The sequence below is a fragment of the Phyllopteryx taeniolatus genome, chromosome 19 (assembly GCF_024500385.1).
Source record: "Phyllopteryx taeniolatus isolate TA_2022b chromosome 19, UOR_Ptae_1.2, whole genome shotgun sequence".
NCBI classification, from domain to species: domain Eukaryota; kingdom Metazoa; phylum Chordata; class Actinopteri; order Syngnathiformes; family Syngnathidae; genus Phyllopteryx; species Phyllopteryx taeniolatus.
In genome coordinates this window covers 1,329,081-1,349,276 of record NC_084520.1, presented here as the reverse complement: position 1 = coordinate 1,349,276, position 20,196 = coordinate 1,329,081, and the positions used below count along the sequence as shown (strand labels likewise).

General features: G+C 45.1%; 1 protein-coding gene across 2 annotated transcripts in view; it reads left to right on the top strand.

The window, feature by feature from the left end:
• The window catches only part of jmjd1cb (jumonji domain containing 1Cb), a 100,817-nt gene that overhangs the window by 57,162 nt on the left and 23,459 nt on the right, over positions 1 to 20,196 (top strand). For both annotated transcript variants that reach the window (XM_061756678.1, XM_061756679.1), the window contains 12 exons: positions 2,270 to 2,383; positions 11,232 to 11,337; positions 11,475 to 11,599; positions 11,731 to 11,874; positions 12,665 to 12,706; positions 12,838 to 13,099; positions 13,302 to 13,844; positions 13,922 to 14,261; positions 15,030 to 15,978; positions 16,049 to 16,246; positions 19,472 to 19,644; positions 19,794 to 19,920. In XM_061756678.1, the coding sequence (XP_061612662.1) occupies positions 2,270 to 2,383; positions 11,232 to 11,337; positions 11,475 to 11,599; positions 11,731 to 11,874; positions 12,665 to 12,706; positions 12,838 to 13,099; positions 13,302 to 13,844; positions 13,922 to 14,261; positions 15,030 to 15,978; positions 16,049 to 16,246; positions 19,472 to 19,644; positions 19,794 to 19,920 (3,123 nt within the window). The remainder of the gene's footprint in view (positions 1 to 2,269; positions 2,384 to 11,231; positions 11,338 to 11,474; positions 11,600 to 11,730; positions 11,875 to 12,664; positions 12,707 to 12,837; positions 13,100 to 13,301; positions 13,845 to 13,921; positions 14,262 to 15,029; positions 15,979 to 16,048; positions 16,247 to 19,471; positions 19,645 to 19,793; positions 19,921 to 20,196) is intronic.

The following is a 20,196-nucleotide window of genomic DNA, read 5'->3' as shown; positions in this document are numbered from 1 at the left end:
CTCTAACATATGGACTCCCTGGGCTACTAAACTGCTGCCACTGTAGACTGGAAAGATCTGTTGACAGAAATAGAGTAGCAGAAATGCACGCACACACACACACAATCACACACACATACAATCACCATGTTTTTGTTGAACGCACAACATGATATTGCCTCCCGTGGGTGTATGAAGGCGGGTTCACGGCGGTCATTTCCCCACCTCTTGTCCTCTCATCACTCCATCACTGACTGACCTTATGTAACCGTAGAATCATAGCAACAGCGCCCCACGCTACACATGCTCAGAAATTGACAATTCCCAGCACTCACACAATAGTTCTCCTTTGTGATGTTGTGGGAAGGAAGTATTCAAAAGGCACTATACTGAATATATAGCTGCAAATATGAAACATCTGAAGTGTGACCGGCCCATTCCCAACAATATGCATACACTGTGAAATAATAAGGTGACTTTAAAAATATATGCTCAATGTCTTTGAAAATTTTGATGTGAGTAACTTACTCATTATTAGTGTGCAGTGCTCAAATTCGCTTAAATACATTTTATTAGAATAACCTGTTTATCTTGGGTGTCCAATAAGGTGTACCGTAATATCTCATGTACAATGCGCATTTCCCCACCCCAAAATTGTCAAAGGGCAGTGGTGCGCATTATACATAGGTGTAGGGGAAAATGGGGGGGGGGGGGGGGGGGGAACTTTTGTAAATGTATGCCGCCATCAAGAGGTTATGAAAAAGCTGTACACTTTCCTTTCAAAATGCCACCGCCCCCTAGAGGTTATGAGAAAGGTGTACACATTCATTTCTATATGCCACCCCCACCTAAAGGTTATAAGAAAGGTGTACACTTTAATTCTCATATGCCACCGCCACCTAGTGGTTATAAAAAAGGTGTAGCCTACACTTTTATTCCAATATGACAGGGGTACGTATGACTGCATATATGTACAGTTGTGCTCATAAGTTTACATACCCTGGCAGAATTTGTGAAATATTAAAAAAAAAAAAAATAATATGACTGATGACTGAACAACAACCATCATTAATTTCTTTATGGTTATGTTTTGTTTAATGATAATGCTTTTCTGAAATGCTTGACAGTCTAATTTGAATCCCATTAAAATAAAATTAAATGGGTTTGGCCTGGCCCTTCATATTTTCTTCAAGAACTGTACCCATCTTACAAATTATGCCTGGGTAATCAGACATAGGAACACGTTTTCCCATTTATTAAATAAAAGTAGGCTGTGAATTTGAAAATAAGTGTAAATAAAAACAAAGTATTACGTGTTCAAATAAAGTGCTTATCTTCAGAATAATTCTTTGATAAAATACAGATAACACTTCATGTTTTGATCATATGGGTAGAAGCAAAATCATGCATAGTAAAAATGCATTATACATACACTGCAGGTAGAAGGCTTTTCCAGAATTTTGAGGTCAACTTTGGGGGTGCGTATTATACATGGGTGCACATTATACACGAGCAATTACGGTATGTTACCCGTCTTTATATTCCTATGTTGTGAATGAAGAGGGAGTCGAACTTGGTCAATAAATGTGTGCAGTAAACTGAGTGCTGTACTAATGTGTACTCTATCCACTCTCATAGCGAATGAGCGGCACATGAACAAGCTACGGGAAACAAAGCTGCTAGCTAGTTAGCGTTAGCAACTTTAGCTTGTAGTTATATAGTACTGATCAGCAGACAATCGTTTTAAAGGGAAATTTAGCGATCGTGAAACGTGAATATAGCGATAGCGTGACTTGTGATGTCAGCTCGAAATTGTTTATAGACAGAGACCCATCATTTTGACTGAGAATTCAAAACGTGGAATTTTAAAAATAGAGAAGTCCACCATAAACTGTAGTCTACATTTATCTCGAACGATCTTAAGTTTATTGTCACACTCACATACTGTAACATGATTGCTCGTTAATATGACACTGCCTTTCGCAGTCATACACGATTGCCTTTGAACTGTCAGACGTCCTCTTATTCATTACTCTGGAGATCCTTTTCTCTCCCTTCCCATCCGGCCTCCTTCTTGCTAGCGTCTCCATTTGTGATTCTCTCGTGTTTTTCGTCTTGTGATTTTTATAATGGCTCTGCTGTCTATTTCCCATGATTTAAAACTGACATTTGGTCTACAATCGTTTTGTCACTGACGCCTTCCCATGTCGTCATTCTCATAGGAATAATTTGTTGTTGTTGTTTCATTGTTGACCAAATTGTTTTTGTCTGTATTTTTCCCCCTGTGCAGGCATTTAAGCCAGTGGTAGGGAAGAGCCTGTTGTCATCAGTAACAGCGGTGGAATTCTTGCTAGACCGACATCTGGACTTCCTGTCTGACCATTCAGCCTACCAACCATACCAGGTAATTAATAATGACTAAACAATTCATTACTAATTGACAAACTCATCAATATGCATGCACCATAGGATAAGGGTTGATTGTCAATTGTACCATCAATCTTTGGGAATTACGGCCACAGACGATGTCTGACCTACACTCAATATTAATAAAAAAACAAACAAATAAAAAGCGTAGCCCGAAGGAAGCTGAAGTCACATTTACAATACCGCCATAACTATACGGCTGTCAGTTACGTCGTGCAGTATGTGGGGTTTTGCAACCAGATTTCATTAGTTGCAGACGGTCACGCGCACTGATGTGAAACCTGGACGTGTTCTTATACTGTATGTTCCTCCCAGGCAGGGGCAATGCCTGGGGGCCAATAGCACCACCAAGAAATGTCCCTAACCCACCGGGCAACTGACACGCCCACCCTCAACGAAGACTTAACGTAAAGCGATCAGCAAGTAGAACTATCCAGCACCTCTGTAGCACCAGCAAAGCAATGTCTAGCACCACTCTTGCTTCCAGCAGTTAATAATGATAGCCAGCAAAATACATAATCCTTCGTCATTACAGCATGTGACTAAAACGGACCAATCACGAGAGATGATCTCCGCGGCGTTCTGCGCGCGGCGACAATTTGTGCCGTGTGCGCGTCAAGTGACGCTCGGGGGCCCTATGTGTCGGTCACGTGATGCAATGCGGGTGCTGTGCGGGAATATAAAGAGGCCTTTACACACAAACTTAAGCAACAGGCTCGGCTGACCCCTTCAACAGTGACTTCATTGTACAGTTTATGCCAAACAGATTTTGGCCCCCTCCCTCGTAATTCCTCACTCCAATCTTCCTGACCAACTGGAAAAACAGAGAGGGGAGTGGCCACAGTTTCATTGCTGTGCGTGTTTGTGTGTGCGACCGGGAGAGTGAGTGCGAGAAGGTCTGTTTTTACAGCTCTGAGGGGTTCAAAGGTCTCCGGAATAGGTATCTCTGTGTTGTGGGCATGGGTGATTTAGCAATAGAGGACATTGTGTGTGTGCGTGCGCGTGCGTGCGTGCGTGCGTGTGATGTGAGAGTGAGCAAAAGGACAGGGGGTAGAGAACACAAACTCTTACTGCTGACTCAATAATTTAACCAACTACACACATACACACACACATGCACGCACACACACTCGTAGAGTGGAGAAAACAGATCCCAAAGATTTATATTTTTTCACTGTTTCTAGCAGCTGTTTTGAATTTGTCAGTCCACTGAGAGCAACAATGTTAGCAATAAAGTCAGTGTCTTACATCTGAACACATTTCAATCTGATACCGCATCAGTTCTTCTAATCAGTAAACCTTGAGAGTCCAGAGGATTTGTTTTTGTGGTGTGGCTTTTGGCTCGTGGATGAACTGCTGAAGCTACAAGCTGAGCAGTCAGCCGTTAATGCATGAATGCAGCTCATTCATTGACTAGAATGGTTCTTAGGGTCTTCAGGCCAGCCAAACACCTTTGCTACATTGCCACTTGCTTTTTAACATAGTCCAACGAAACTACTTCTGAACATGTTTTGACTCTGTCAACTATACCTGGCTTTGCTGTGGTTAGTGCATTGCCTTGGAGTCTCAACATAGTACACTATAAGCCAGAAAATCATGTGCAATTTTTTTGGGCTCATTTTTACATCATCAATTTACATCATCGTCTTCATCGACAAACCTACCCAGACAAAAATGAGAGGGTAACGAATAAAAATAAACGTACGTTGTAAAAAACAAACAAACAAAAAACAAAGCAAATGTAACTTTCATCAACGACTACAAATGTGAGAAATGAAATCAGGCCTAGTTTATTCTTGTGAAGGTGAGACGAGACTTAATTTGTATAACGCCATTTACACACAATGCAAATCCATAGCGATGTACAGAGGCAAAGAAACAATGATTAACAAGATTAACTGATCAAATTCGAGAACATATACCAAAATAAAAGTAGGATAAATGAAATAATGCAATGCAGACAACTCTTGAACAATTAGGTGGACTTTATTCACAACCAAGGGTGCAGCAAGTCTGAAATACTAAACAACAAATACAAAGAAAACAACAACAACAATGAACAATGAGGACAAAACATCATCGTGGAAAAAGAACCAATGTACACTACAGTATATTGCCAAAAGTATTCGCCTTGACTCACGAATGATCTGATGTGACATCCACTTCTTAATCAATAGGGTTTACTATGACGTTGATCCACCCTTTATCACTATAAGAGTTGCGAATAATGGCCAGATCAAGGATCCAGGAGCGAGGGGCCAATTGATGTTCCTCTGGCCCATATCTATCCCAGTCGACCAGATACTGCACCCCCCCCCCCTGCCGCTCCTTGTGGTGTCTAAAATAGACCTCACTGTAAAAACTTGCTCACCATCGATCAAGCGCATAGGAGGAGGAGGAACCACTGGAGGACTGACGCAGTTGGTAGGACATGCATCAGCAGAGACTAGAGGAACACAGGGTGAATGTTGAGTGACTGAGGGAACTTAAGCTTGACAACTGAAGGGTTAATGACAGTCTATTTTGAATGGACCAATGAAACATTGACCCATTTTTTTAGTTACTCCAGCCATTTGTCTCTAGTGAAGAGCCACACCTCCTGACCAAGACGGTAAGGAAGAGCCGAGACTCTGTGGAGGTTTGCCAGTTGCTGGTTGCGATCCGCCGTACGAGACAGAGCAGCACGGGTCTCCTCCCAGACCCGGTGGGCTTGACGGAGATGAATGTGGACTGATGGGATGGTCACGTTAGTCTCTTGCAAGGGAAAGACAGGCGGCTGATAGCCATATGTGGTCTTGATGGGAGACATGACCGTGGTCGACGAGATGAGTGTGTAATGGGCATATTTTAGCAAGGGAAGGTGGAGGCACCATGACAAAGGATGTAGGGGGCAGACACAATGGAGATGGCTTCCAGGTCCTGGTTGGCCTGCTCAGTCTAGCCGTTGGATTGAAGATTGATAGCTTGATGACAAGCTAGCAGACACCCCCGTAGCTCAAAATGCCCTACATACCTGGGAGATGAACTAGGGACCGCTGTCAAATACCAGGTTGGAGGGGATACTATGGACATAGAACATGTGATAAATTAACAACTGGGCTGTTTCCAACAACAAGGGCAACTTGTGAAGGGTGAGGAAATGAACCATTTTAGAGAGCCTGTCAACCACATTAAGAATGGTTGTGTTGCCACGAGATGACAGTAGACCAGGGCCATGTGGGACCATGGGCGGGAAGGGATGGGCAAAGGATGCAGCACACTGGCAGAGAGCCAGTAAGAGGACTTGTTGCAAACACATACTGAACAGGTGGAAATGAATTCACGAACGTTCTTATTAAGCCCCGGCCACTAAAACCTCTGTGCAATAAGAAATTGAGTTTGGGTTATCGCTAGATGACATGCCACCTTGGATTCATGTCCCCACTGTCAGACCTGTGTCCTCAATTACTTCAGAACAAATAGCCTGTTCTAGGGGCTCTCCAAAGGAATGTCCACATTTTTCAGCCACCCTCCTCTGCTCGTCCCACTGGAATCTAGTCAAAAACAGAGCCCAACAAGCCTGGCGGGAGGGAGTTTAGCCTTCGGGCAGACCGGATGCAGGAGAGGTTCTTATGGTCCCTGGAACACATGGAAAGGATCCGCAACGCCCTCCAGCCAGTGCCTCCATTCCTGCAGCGCAAGAATGATGGCAAGCGGTTCCCTGTTACCAATGACGTAATGTCTATCTGCGGGCCTGAGGCAACGTGAGAAGAAGGCGCAGGGGTGGAGCCTCTGGTCGACTGGGGAACACTGGAACAGGACCCCCCCCCCCTTGTATCCGAGGCATCCACTTCGACAACAAAAGGAAGATTGGGATTAGGATGCGCAAGTACAGGCGAGCTAGTGAACATTTGCTGAAGGCTTACAAATGCTTTCTCAGCCTCCGGAGTCCAAACAAACGTTTTTTGTCAGCCTTGTCGGAGGGTCCACTTTACTACTGTAGTTGCGGATGAACCACCTGTAAACGTTCCAGAAACCTCTGCAAAAAGCTTTCTTGATGTTGGAACGGGCCAATTGACCACACCCTGGATCTTGGTACGGTCAGCTCTCAATTGGCCCCTCTCCACAATAGAGCCCAAAAACTAGAACTGATGAGGAGTGGAATTCACATTTCTCTGCCTTCACACACAAACTGTTTTCCAGAAGGTGCTGTAAAACGAGATGGATGTGCTGGCGAAGTTCCTGGACATTTCTGGCAAAAAAAAATGACACGAAAAAAAGCCAGTTGATCATATCATGCAAAATGTCGTTGATGAAATTCTGGAACACGCCCAGTGTGTTTGTAAGACCGAATGGCATTACCAAGTACAGTGGAACCCAGATTTAACAGACTAATGTGTGTGTTTTTTATGGCCATCATACAAAATGATTGGTTTGTACGTTTATTGTTTATTGTTTATTGTCCACCCAGTACATTACAAAGTCATTGTAAATAAATGTTAACCCTTTTCACACAAATACTAGGGTTAGAGTCGGTTCACAAACCAATTTATGTCCAACCGCAAAGTATTGAGGAAAAAATTGACTTAGGGCAAATATAGATGGGGGTAACATTGACTAGTGGTTGGATGATTTTGCCGATATTTTTCACACTGTGCCTATTTCCGTTGACGACTGCTAAAATGTCACACTTCGGCGCTGGTCAAAAACCACGCAAATGCGTTTGACCTGGTTTATTGCAAAATAATTGGAGGTGGGACAATATTATTTGATATCTACATGTTGATACCTGATTACTGACGATACTGTTGTGTGTTAATGTTTGATGCCTCTTAATGTATTTTGCCGTTAATAATTGCTCGTCACATTTCACCACATCCGTGGAATGACCCATATACAAGCCACCTTCCATACAGACATCCACATGTAACCGCTATTCTACTGTATTCAAACTCGCTTCACAGTGTCGTCGCGGTGTATTAGCCTCTATTGGCAGAAAGTTGGTACTGCAGGCACGAACAGTAACTCAGTAATGCCAAGATGAGACTACAGGATTTTAGCCCCAATATTGGTCCGATTAACTATTGCGCTTGATTTCCTGGATCAGGCCTGACATATTTTGTCAGCAACAACAAAATGTCTTGTCGTGTGACATAATCCAAGACCAATGATTTGGCCCTACGATAGCCCTACGACACCAAAATGAAAAGTCTAGCATTTTTATTTTGATTTATTTCTTTATTTTGTAATTATCATTATTATTTTGTTTGAATATATATCTTCCGGAGTCACTGATGGCGTGCCCACTCAGTGACGGTGTGAATGTGAGTGCGGATGGTTGCCCTGCGACTGACTGGCGACCAGTTCAGGGTGTGGTCCTCCTTTCGCCTGAAGTCAGCTGGTCTAGGCTCCAGCGCCCCCGCGACCCTAAGCGGTGTTGAAAATGGATGGACGGATGGATATCTTCCGTGTAGTGATACATATCAACAACCACTACTCCGGCAGCGCAACTTAACATCGACGAATAGGATCGCGATTGCGACCGGTGCTTGGCCTCCCTTGCTCGCCGTTGTCAACATACTTGGGCGTCGCCGTCAAAATGTATTCACACGGATGTTCTGCCGGGACGCAGCAGCCATTCATTCATACTGCACCGGCACTAATATTGGAGCAGGGCGTGTCCTGCCTGGAAACTATGTGGGAATCCTAATAACGCCTCTGTGGCTGTTGTTCATTGCGTATGGAGGGCGGCGCGGGTGTATACATCCCATTAACCGATTATTAGATACTAAATATCTATGGAATAATCGATTCTTAAAAAAAAAAAAAAAATTCGATCTTGACAGCCCTAGTTCTTGAAACACTCAATAAGCCTGAGGGGTCTTGAAGTCTGGGAACCGTTGGGTTCAGAGTAGTTTTGGAGACATCATTGTTCAGATGCATGCCATACGTCACTTTAACAAGTGCGGTGTGGTTGAAAACCAGACTCCTAGTCATCGAAGAGAATTGTCCTGCAGAAAATCACCCACTTGATCTTTCTCAATGTTCAATGCTCAAAATCAGCGAGCGCGGTTCGTTTCAGGTTTGATAAATCACATTGCGCATGTGAAATAAATCATTTTGCATCTGGTTCAATTGCAGCTTTCTTTTTCTTGGAAGTTGCAGGCTCTTCTTCTGTCTCATGATTTGGCCTTTCCCGCTCTCTAAAGAAGCTCTGCAAAGAATTGAGTTTTTTTACTCAGTTTTGCTAGCTAGTCCCCACCCCCTCCCACACCTTTACTGTTGTAATTTTGGTGGACAGAGGGGATTCTCTTCTAACTGGAAAGGTATATCTTGTGTACGTAACGTGTAGTGTTATAGCTGAGAATTATAACCGGCTCAGACTGGCTTTCAAGTGCACAAAATCTACTGTATGTTATAGGATAGTGACCTCCGCAAGGCTACATTCCAGTATGATGGTTTGAATTTAGAGCTGAACAAAGATGAGAAAGTAGAACACTGCAGGGTGAAATGAAAACCAGACTTCGTCTAATCTCTTCTTCCTGCCGGTTGCATCCTCCCGGCGTTTTCTCGAGCTCTACAGCTTTGCGTTGTCATATGACTTGCCACAAAACTGAAACATTGTTTTACAAATGCGACTTGGCATATAGGGCAATTTTCACACTTTTCCCTCTGAATTTTCTAACGATGTTACCTAACCATCCCCCAGCCCCGTCGCCCATCAAGAAACATCCACGATCACGCCTTTTGTTTGAATCCATCCATTTTTCATATTCATTTCATACTATTGGAGCGTGTAACTGACAGACAAATATATTTTTCAAACAATGAACGGTGCTGAGTGGTGAAAGCCAAGATCTCACTGTTCCGATACGTTTGGAGGGGAGTGTAATTCCCCTTCACCCAGTGCCTTCTGTTTTCACCTTTTAAATATATACCGCTTTTCGGCATTTATTATGGCCTCCATTTTAGTTCATTTTTTTTCTGTTCCGTTTTTTAACCGCTCTTCCCCGCCTCTACGTGAGTCCTCTAGCTTGACGGTGTCATATGAAATGTCGTAAAACTGAAAAACTAGTTCACCAAAATGAATTTTGTCTGTCGTATATGTGAATTTTCCCAATTGTGACCACGTGTAGATAGCTCCAGATAACTGGGATATCAACCAACTTTGATCTCAAATCAATATTTTTTTCCATCCCCCCCTAAGATTCACCAGTCATTCGTCTTCCTTATTGCTTTGCCAGAGTAACCCCAATTGAACTATGTACACAAACAAAGCACAACAAATGAGAGCACTCTCAATGTGGAAAATGTGGTTTGGTTTTCTTTGTGGCACTGGGTTCTTTTAAGCCTGTGTAACGGTGTCAGTGTCTTCATTACACTCAGTGGAACCGACGCATGTATTTAAGATCTGAATTGTTAGTGTTAATAAACTATTGCATTTCTGTTTGTCAGCTCGAGTTGTTTGTGACTACATTCGTACGACCAACCCTACTATTGACTACAGTACATTCGAAACATAAGAAACATTGCTAATGCTGCAAGCTATTTTACTGATCATGCAAGCGCACAATTTCTTGAGGATGGGTTTGTTGTTTCATGGTGGTACGGAGTTGTAAGCTGAGGTAACGGTTTGGGTAATTTGAACTGGATCCAGAAGCAATCGGCGGCTGAGAGGTTTGTGGTGAAAGGTTTATGGAAGAGGACATGGAGATGGATCCTTGAGGCGTACTGGCGGGTTGTCGAGACAGGGAATGTGAGCGGGCGGATGGCTTGGCGGCATGGTGGAAGAGGTCAACACGGTGGGGAACATGGAAGGAGCACTGAGAACAAGGGAAAAACATATCAGAAGGATAGCGAGGACTGGCGTAGCTTACGTGTTGGTTAGAGAGCCACAGGAGTACCACAGGAGAACGTTAATACTCTGGCGAGAGTTTCTGGGATCTGGCACGCTTTTCTGCAGGTGATGATGAAGGCTGATTGAGGACAGGTGCGCGGCCGAGGTGGTGCTGATGACTGGGAAGAGAGGGAGGGATGGAGGTAGAGAGAGAGAGAGAGAGAGAGAGGCGCAAAGCACCACCCACGCTCCAACAAAAGAACTGCGGGGCACAGCTCATGACAGTACCCGCTATATTTTTGTAAGGTCACATCCAGAAGGGAAACAAGCCAAGAATTGTCTGTGCCCAGAAGCTCAGCCTTGCGGCACACACGCTACCTTTTTCCAAATGACATCATAAATAATCTTAGATCGCAACATCATGGTTGATTCATGCTGTGTATATTATTGCACATGAATAACAGGAGTTTTTTTTTTTGGGGGGGTGGGGGGGGGGGGATTCTGTGTCTCTGTTTTACTTTACTCTTCTTGAAGTGTCCTTATTTTTCTTGGGACTATCCACGACTGATGCTATTGGGTTGCACTTGAGTGCTTTTGGAATTGACTTTACGTGGAAATGAACATTTTTAGCATTTCATGACGAATGTAACGTACACATTGTTCTTGACACAGGTAATGAAAAAATATTCCTGAATAAAACTTTATGAAATGAGTCGCAATAAATAAGAGCATGGCGAGTAATTTACTGTATATTGTATGTTGTATTCTCTCACTTGATTTTGGTTCTTTGCTGTTTAACCAGATTCCGCCTTTATATTTAAATCGATTTTTCATTGTCTTTTTGTCTGATATTATGGCGATTGTTAGTCACTATGGCGACTGTGTTGTCTTCCGTAGTCCAAGTTACAATGAAACAACGACAGCCGTTACATAGACATTTGAGTTGTGGGCTTTGTTGCTTGTATGCGTTTGGCATACTGACATGCTGTATGTTTTGTTCATCTCGCAGGATGAGGTGGACAATCAGAATCCAGTGTTAAGAGACAATCCTCAGCTCCATGAGGAATTGAAGGGTTGGCTCAAAGACCAGAAAGTGCAGGAAATTTTTATGCAAGGTAAGCTGGCAAAATATGCACCGTATTCATAAAACCTTTGTGCCTTACACTATTATTATTTTTTTACACAAGAAGGATTATATACATATTTTTAGCTAAAATGCTATTTAACAGACTTCTATTCTTGACCCTTTCAGGTCCCTATTCGTTGAATGGCTACCGTGTGCGTGTGTACAGACAAGACTCGGCCACCCAGTGGTTCACAGGCATCATTACACATCACGACCTCTTTAGCCGAAACATGGTCGTTATGAATGACCAGGTACACGCACGTATCCATCTCTCCGTTTCCTACACCGCTTGTCATCCCGCCTCTAATTGCAGCGTGTTACAAATGAGCACGTCATCAAAGAAACAGAAAACCTTTAAGCGGGTCTGCAATGTTATTTTTAGGTGCTTGAGCCTCAGAATGTGGATCCCTCCATGATTCAGATGACCTTTCTAGATGATGTGGTTCACTCCCTACTGAAAGGAGAAAATATCGGGATTACCTCCAGACGAAGGTCACGATCCAGTCAGAACAACAATTCTGCCCATGTGAGCACACTCATCGACAGCCGCAACTGTTTATTATAGTATACAGCCGCATTGCATGGTGGGATGCGTGGTCATATATTAGGTAAATATGACGTTGTTTTGGGGGCTGGAACAGTTCAATTGCGTTTGCATTTAATTCAATAGGGAAACCATACCTCAATTTGCGAAGGTTTTAGGTTGCGAACGGGAGTCACAAAATGAAATTCCACTGTAATTCCAATCGGTTCACATGTTTTTTTATTGCAACTGTATCTAAAAATGTTTTTAAACAAACCTTAATCATGTATAAGACAACAACAAATCTGGCCATTAGGTTGGTCTTTTTGTTGTCCGCAAAATGGCATAATTAATAGGACTTCAGCGGTTTGTTTTGTTAATAGGTTCATCCCTTTGAGGATTTGGTTGACCTCCAAATCCATTATCACACAGTTATCGACGAAATTTGAATTCGGTCTGCTGTCTCATGTTGTAGATTCTCACCAGGAAGTTAAAAGGGGGAAAAAAAAAAGAAAGCTTCCAGCGGGATTTTTGTTCAATTGTTAAATTCAACACCCTCACTTTCACGATGGTTAGTGTTGTTCTCCTTTCATGCGACAGCACTCTCAAGAGTACATTTGATGAGGCTCCAATCACAAACGGCTTGTTATTTAGTCCAAAAATTCATTGGTTGAGCTTTTTTCTTTTTTTTTTTTTTTTTGAGCCATTAAAAGCTCGGCCTGCGTGTCCCACATTTTCTTTTGATTCATTTTGTTTGTCTGTTTTTCTTTCCCACTTTGTTTACGTGTGAAAGATGGCGGGAGGGAGACCCAGCGGGACCTCTGGCAACACTCAGGTACGCCACGCACCCCCCCCCCCCCCCCCCCACATTGATTGAATGTACAGTACATTAGTTCGTTAATGTCGGTTCTATCTGGGCCCTGCCTTTGCTAACGAAGGATGTTTCTCACGCTTTCGTTTATACAGAGTCATTACACACGAGCGCAAACTAACAGCCCCCGTCCGACGGTGACATCATCGGGCCCCAACCCAAAGGGGTCCCAGGGGACACTGGCCTCACAACCGCAGAGTCAATCACTGCAAAGCCAGCAACCGTCCGGCCAGTCGCACCATTCTCCCGGCGGCGGCGGACGGGAACAGCGCACCTCCCGCTCATCGCGGAGGAAAGGATCAGATAGCAGCATCGCCGAGGAGGACAGAGACAGGAGAGAAGAAGCTGTCGGCAAAGGCGAGGCTCTCCTCTTCCAACGCTGCTTTGGCTCTGCGATTATTATACGCATGCGCAAAGCAGGACTAACCCTGGAAAATGATGAAATGTACATTTCAAGCAGTGATATGTGCTATACGTAGTAGGAAAGGTGTTGTGATTTATTTAGTTTTTTTGGTTGAAAAATGAATACTGAAACTCTTTTTTTCTTTCCTTTTTTCAGACTCCAAGTCTAAGGCCAAACAGGCAATAAACAAGCGCAGGAAGGGTGACGATGATGAGAAGGTACGTCTAAAGAGACTGAAGACAGACACGACATCTGACTTCTCAGAGAGCAGTGACTCTGAAAACCCACACAAGAGGATGGCCCATTCGTCATGCTCCTCTTCTTCGTCCTCATCGTCATCCTCTTCCTCCTCCTCTTCTTCCTCCTCATCAGAACCAAACTCTGAGAATGAATTAAAGACTCGCAACAGTGAGGTGAAATCCAATGTTTCCAAAATGGAGGGTGAGGAGAAGACGCTAATGCAGGCCGGCAAAACGAACGATTCCTCATCCCACGTCGGTTGCCTGTCCCCATGGGCGGAGCTTCAAGCTACGGAGGAGAGCAAGAAGGCTGTTGGGGAAACGAGCAAAATGATCACAAAGGAGGAGGAGGAATTGGTGGCAGTGACGCAGATCACCCAATCGCCACAGCAACAGATGCCTCTTATGTCTGACACTATCCAGGCTACCATAATAGAGAGTAGCAAGAACACTGTGAAAGGTAGACCACGCATTCATATCAGCTGTCGACCATATGATGATTATAACCGATTGATCAGTTGTATCAAATTTGTTTAGCTTCATCTCGATGTCAGACACCTTCCTTGTCCCACCTCCACGGCAGTGGCGCGATTGACATCACAGATGATGCGCAAGCCACCGTGCATCAAGAGAGTTCAGAGGCCGTGTCAGCTCTGCTCGCCTCCCAGAAGGCAGAGTCCACAGCCCTCTCGCCTTACCTCACCTTGCATCCCTCCCCCGTCTCCTCGCCTCCCGTCCCTCCTTCGCCTTCACGATCAGAAGGCGGCCGGAGGACGGATGTCGACCCTGCCGTGCAGCAGGGTCTCATAGGAGATGGCGTGACAGCAGGCAGGAGCTTAAATAACAAAATGGAGTTTACTTCCACTGAGGTTATCAGGTGAGAACGGAATGGAATGTGTTGCGGTCATTCCTTGCACTTTTCATATTGTTAATGTCCACAGATCACTGGAGGTGCCATGACTGAACGGTGACAAAAAGCTCCTGATTTGATTCCATTTCCATTTTGTATTCGATAGTTGTGCGTATGAAAACATCGCAGTACAGTGGAACCCCTGAGGTTCCACGTAAAATACATTTGCGCTACGCGTGTCCACCTCTGATTTGTTCCAATACAAATAAATAGAATGAATTCATAGAGCGCAGCTCAAACTGGCGCCATCATGAACGCAAGTCAGCTGACTTTATGTAACATGCAGTGTGTTTTCCTTCGCTTCTCTCAAATTAAATAACTTCAAGGGAACTTTACTATTGTCGTTTGAAGTGTTGTTGTTGTTGTTTTTTTTAGCCATACTGTTGGCCGTATTTTGTCATATTCATAAAGGAGAAAGGTAAAAATATTAGGCCATTTAATTAAGTTCCACAACAGAATATATATATAGACAAATAGTGAGTCTTGACCAGGAAACATTCAAACAAGTGCCCTCCATTTGTGTGTACATATATAAAGCATACATTAAAGTGTGTTTTTGCTGTGCATACTGTATTTACAGTATTTAGAAGCACAAAATTCTGGCAGGCAGTTAAAGTAGTGTTCCAGATTCGATGAAACATTTGCTCTTCTTCATGTTTTGATGGTAATGGTGTACACACGCACACAAGCACACTGTATATATACACATTTTCATTTCTTCTTGTGTCTTTCCAGACCTGTCGCATCAATGGCTGATAATATGATGCCGGTAGACAAGGACAAATCCGTCATTCCTCATCCTTTCCTTCATCAACAGCAGCACACGCAGCAGCACCAACACTACACGTCTATCCCATCTGGCATCAAGAGTCCATGTTTGTCTGAGGAGCAAAGCAAACAGCAGCAGCCACACGCTGACCAGATGAACACAGTCCTTTCTACTGACTTGGCGAAATCCAAATTGAACCCTAACCCAGCCCACCTCGACTCGATGAAACAAAAAGCCCAGCAACCCAACAACTCTCAGCGCCATCTGTACCCTAGCAGTAGTCCAGCAGATTATATCAAGTCTAAGTCCCACCTCGGCCTTATGGATATCTCGAAACCTAAACCCAATACCTCTCCAGAGGTCTCGAAACATAAAATCCCAAGATATTCTGATAGCGCTTCCCCTCCATCAGGTCGTATATCCAGTAAAGTAGAAACAACTGAGCCTCTTCAATCTGGTTTTAGGCCAATGCCAGCTCACTCACAGTCAGGTGGGGGCAGTACTATCAGCAGCGCCAAGAGCCCTCTAATTATCGATAAGAATGAGACATTCACTGTTTACAGGGACCCGGCTCTGATTTGTTCTGACAATGAAAACGCTTCCTCCACCGCCGTCTCCTCTAACCATGTGGCGGCATATCTCCACCCTCACCTCCACGGGCTCCACTCGCCATCTCCCCACTCACCTTGCCTCACCCCTTCGTCTCACCCTCATGCTGCCTCTCACCTCCTAGCTTCTCCTCACACTTCTGCCTTACCTCACCCACACCTTCTACCCCCTGGGGTTCTCTCAGCCATGCCTCCTCCTCACACGGCATCTCTCCTGGGGGGCCACCCACAGCTGGACTCCCCTGGAGGTTTAGGTCACCTTGCCCTGCCTCACCCAGGAACTGCACACCAGCAACAGTTCCTACAGGTCTGCCTCAAGGGCACGTTCTTTCCTTTGCTTTTTATTGGTCAACTAAAACGCATTTGACTGTTTTCAGGGTCAGGGAGTCCCTCATCCCCCTCTACTTACCCAGCCTCATACTGGAGCAGCAGGTTTGGGCCTCTACCCCATCATTTGGCAGTATCCCAATGGAACACCAAGTTCGTACCAACAAGGACTTAACCTACCCCCCACAGCTAAATGGGTTCACCCTGAAAATCCAGTCGCTGTTAACTCTGACGCATCTCTCCGAAAGGTGTGTGTACTTTTGGCGCATGTCTGTATGATTGACAGTTTAATCAAAGGAAGGGGTTTGTTTCACCTTTACTTACATACATTTATAATGCCATTTTAGAGGATTATAAATAACTAGAACAATCTGAAGAAATACAATTCTTTATTTTACGTTTTCCTGTTTTTATTTTTATTTGTAGGACTTAATTCCTTGAGTTTTGTCTTCAGTATGAGACATGGATGCTCACTTGGGTTTGAGGTCTTTGTCATCACTGAAGAATACCGTAATTTCTCGTGTATAATGCGCACCCATGTATAAATCACACCCCCAAAGTTTTGGTCCTATTATGTATAGTGTGCTGTGATAATCTCAATACAGAACACCATCCATCCATCCATCCATCCATTTTCTACCGCTTATCCGAGGTCGGGTCGCGGGGACAATAGCTTTAGCAGGGACGCTGAGACTTTCCTCTCCCCAGCCACTTCCTCCAGCTCTTCCGGGGGGATCCCGAGGCGTTCCCAGGCCAGCCGAAGGATGTAGTCTCTCCAGTGTGTCCTGGGCCGTCCCCAGGGTCCCCTCCCGGTGGGACGTGCCCGGAACACCTCACCAGGGAGGCGTCCGTGAGGCATCCAAATCAGATGCCCCAGCCACCTCATCTGGCTCCTCTCAATGTGGAGGAGCAGCGGCTCTACTCTGAGATCCTCCCGGATGATCGAGATTCTCACCCTATCCCTAAGGGAGAGCCCGGACACCCTGCGGAGGAAACTCTTTTCGGCCCAGGATCTTGTTCTTTCGGTCACGACCCACAGCTCGTGACCATAGGTGAGGGTAGGAACATAGATTGACCGGTAAATTGAGAGCTTCAGCTTTCGGCTTAGCTCCTTCTTTACCACAACAGACCTATACAAAGTCCGCATCACTGCAGACGCTGCACTGATCCGCCTGTCGATCTCCCGTTCGATTTTTCCCTCATTCGTGAACAAGACCCCAAGATACTTGAACTCCTCCACTTGGGGCAGGATCTCTTCCCCGAACTGGAGAGGGCACGCCACCCTTTTCCGACTTAGGAACATGGTCTCAGATTCGGCATGGGCCGATTATCATCCCAGTCGCTTCACACTCGGCTGCGAACCGCTCCAGTGAGAGTTGGAGATCATGGCTTGATGAAGCCAACAGAACCACATCATCTGCAAAAACCAGAGATGGAATACTGAGGCCACCAAACCGGACCCCATCAACGCCTCGGCTGTGCCTGGAAATTCTGTCCATAAAAGAATGAACAGAATCGGTGACAAAGGGCAGCCTTGGCGGAGTCCAACCCTCACCGGGAACGAGTCCGACTTACTGCCGGATATGCGGACCAAACTCTGACTCCGGTCGTACAGGGACCGAACAGCCCGTATCAGGGGGTTCGGTACCCCATACTCCCGAAGCACCCCCCGCAGGACTCCCCGAGGGACACGGTCGAACGCCTTCTCCAAGTCCACAAAACACATGTAGACTGGCTGGGCGAACTCCCATGCACATTCGAGGACCCTGCCGAGGGTGTAGAGCTAGTCCACTGTTCCACGGCCAGGACGAAAACCACACTGCTCCTCCTGAATCTGAGAGTCGACATCCCGACGGACCTTCCTCTCCAGCGCCCCTGAATAGACCTTACCAGGGAGGCTGAGGTGTGTGATCCCCCTGTAGTTGGAACACACCCTCCGGTCCCCCTTCTTAAAAAGGGGGACTACCACCCCAGTCTGCCAATCCAGAGGCACTGTCCCCGATGTCCACGCAATGTTGCAGAGGCATGTCAACCAGGACAGCCCCACAACATCCAGAGCCTTTAGGAACTCCGGGCGAATCTCATCCACCCCCAGGGCCTTGCCACCGAGGAGCTTTTTAACCACCTTGGTGACCTCCACCCGAGAGATAGGAGAGCCCGCCTCAGAGACCCCAGACTCTGCTTCCTCATGGGAATGCGTGTCGGTGGAATTGAGGAGGTCTTGGAAGTATTCTCCCCTCTCTTCACCCGAGTGTCCAAGACATGAGGCCGCAAGTCCGATGACACGACCACAAAGTCGATCATCGAACTGCGACCTAGGGTGTCCTGGTGCCAAGTGCACATGTGGACAGCCTTAGGCTTGAACATGGTGTTCGTTATGGACAATCCGTGATGAGCACAGAAGTCCAATAACAGAACACTGCTCGGGTTCTGATTGGGGGGGGGGGGGGGGGCGTTCCTCCCAATCACGCCCTTGCAGGTCTCACTGTCATTGCCCACGTGAGCATTGAAGTCCCCCGGGAGAACGATGGAGTCCCCAGCAGGAGCGCTCTCCAGCACCCCCTCTAAGGACTCCCTCCAAGGTTATCACACGTGATCTCACAAAAGCGAAGTCAGGCAGACACTTCTACACAAATTAGTTCAAAGTTCAGTTCACCATTCCAAAAATGAACTAGTTCATAGGTTGTTTTTTTTCAATATTTTGTTGACAGGCTATTAATACTGGCATTTCATTTCCTCATTGTTGCCCCCCATTCAGTCCACATTAGTAGCCAGCTGCAGTTTTCACCCTACAGTTTTAAAAACATGAGAAAAAGATTGTTGCTTGAATAGTCTTTTTTGAATGAGGAATTTAAACAAAATCAGGACTTTTGTCCTTACTATGCAAACAAAAAACACGTAACTTTGAACGATGGTGAAAAGTCATTGATAACGATGCATTCCTTGCAGCTCTGGCTGACAATATTGACAAAATATTTTATCTAATCTATTCTTCATGTTACAAAACAAAATCAATTCCATATTATGACAGTGTGCTAGCACAGTATTTTAACTGAAGCATTCTGATACAAATGTTTCCAATAATTTACTCCATTACAAAACAACTAAAGAACACATTTGCTCCCATTTACGCAGTGTCCCTGAATGCACCTCGCGTACACAGGCTCCTGCGACGTGCCTGCCGAATGTAAACATGATTGGCGGTTGCCAAATACAGCATATGAAGGCTCGTATATCGTGTGTTCAGATGGGTTTTGCCGCGGACGTCCCGAACAAAACCTGGCACTCTTGAAAGAAAATCAACTTCCGTTCGAAAACCGTTCTTTGACGCCAGAATGAGCGTATTCTCAATAAACAGTTTTTTTGTTTGCCATAAAGATGCAGTCTCCTGTTTATCCAGTTAAAAGTCATTTATTTGTGTTTGTGAATTTACATTCAGACTCACGATTTCAAAATGCGCTTTTCATGTCCAGAACACAGCCAGTCCATGGTTGCACCAAGCTGTTGGCAGTGCAAGTGACACTTTGGGTTTGCTGAGTCACGTTCCCGTACGGCCAGCCAGTGCTGATCCCCACCGCCCCTCTGTTAAAATCAACCCACATGCTAGCCCACCACTGTCAAAGATCAGTTTGGACATTCATAAAGAGTGAGTCAAGTTATTCCGTTTCGGTTTTTTGTCAGAGCTGTGCCATCAAACTAAACCTGTGAAAAACATACTAGTGTATCTTTTGCTATACAGTAGCATATCAAAGGCTTTTATAACAAATTACTTCTTTGCCTTGTGGATCCAATAAGAACGTTGACGTTGGCCCAGCTGAAACAAGAGCCGACAGATAGTAACAGGACCATCGCTGGAAAAGACGCACAGCTTCACCACCTCTACTTGGACCCCCACAGCAAGGCGCGCCTCGCTAATGCACAGGTACACTACGCTCAAATACAAATGAATTGAGGGCAAGCGTTGAATCATTAAGTGATGAGTCAATTAGGATCTCATTAAATTATGCCTGTGTGTGTGGAGGGAGAGCCACCCGAGGTTGCCACTTCTGTAGACTGACGTTACCGTATCATATTTTCTACTAATTTGCATACGTACATGGGGGCGGAAACTTACCACAGCACAAAGTCATGGACATACGATCAACTCTCGGCAAAGAGACTATGCAGCAATTTATATACACATTACACACTGCTCATC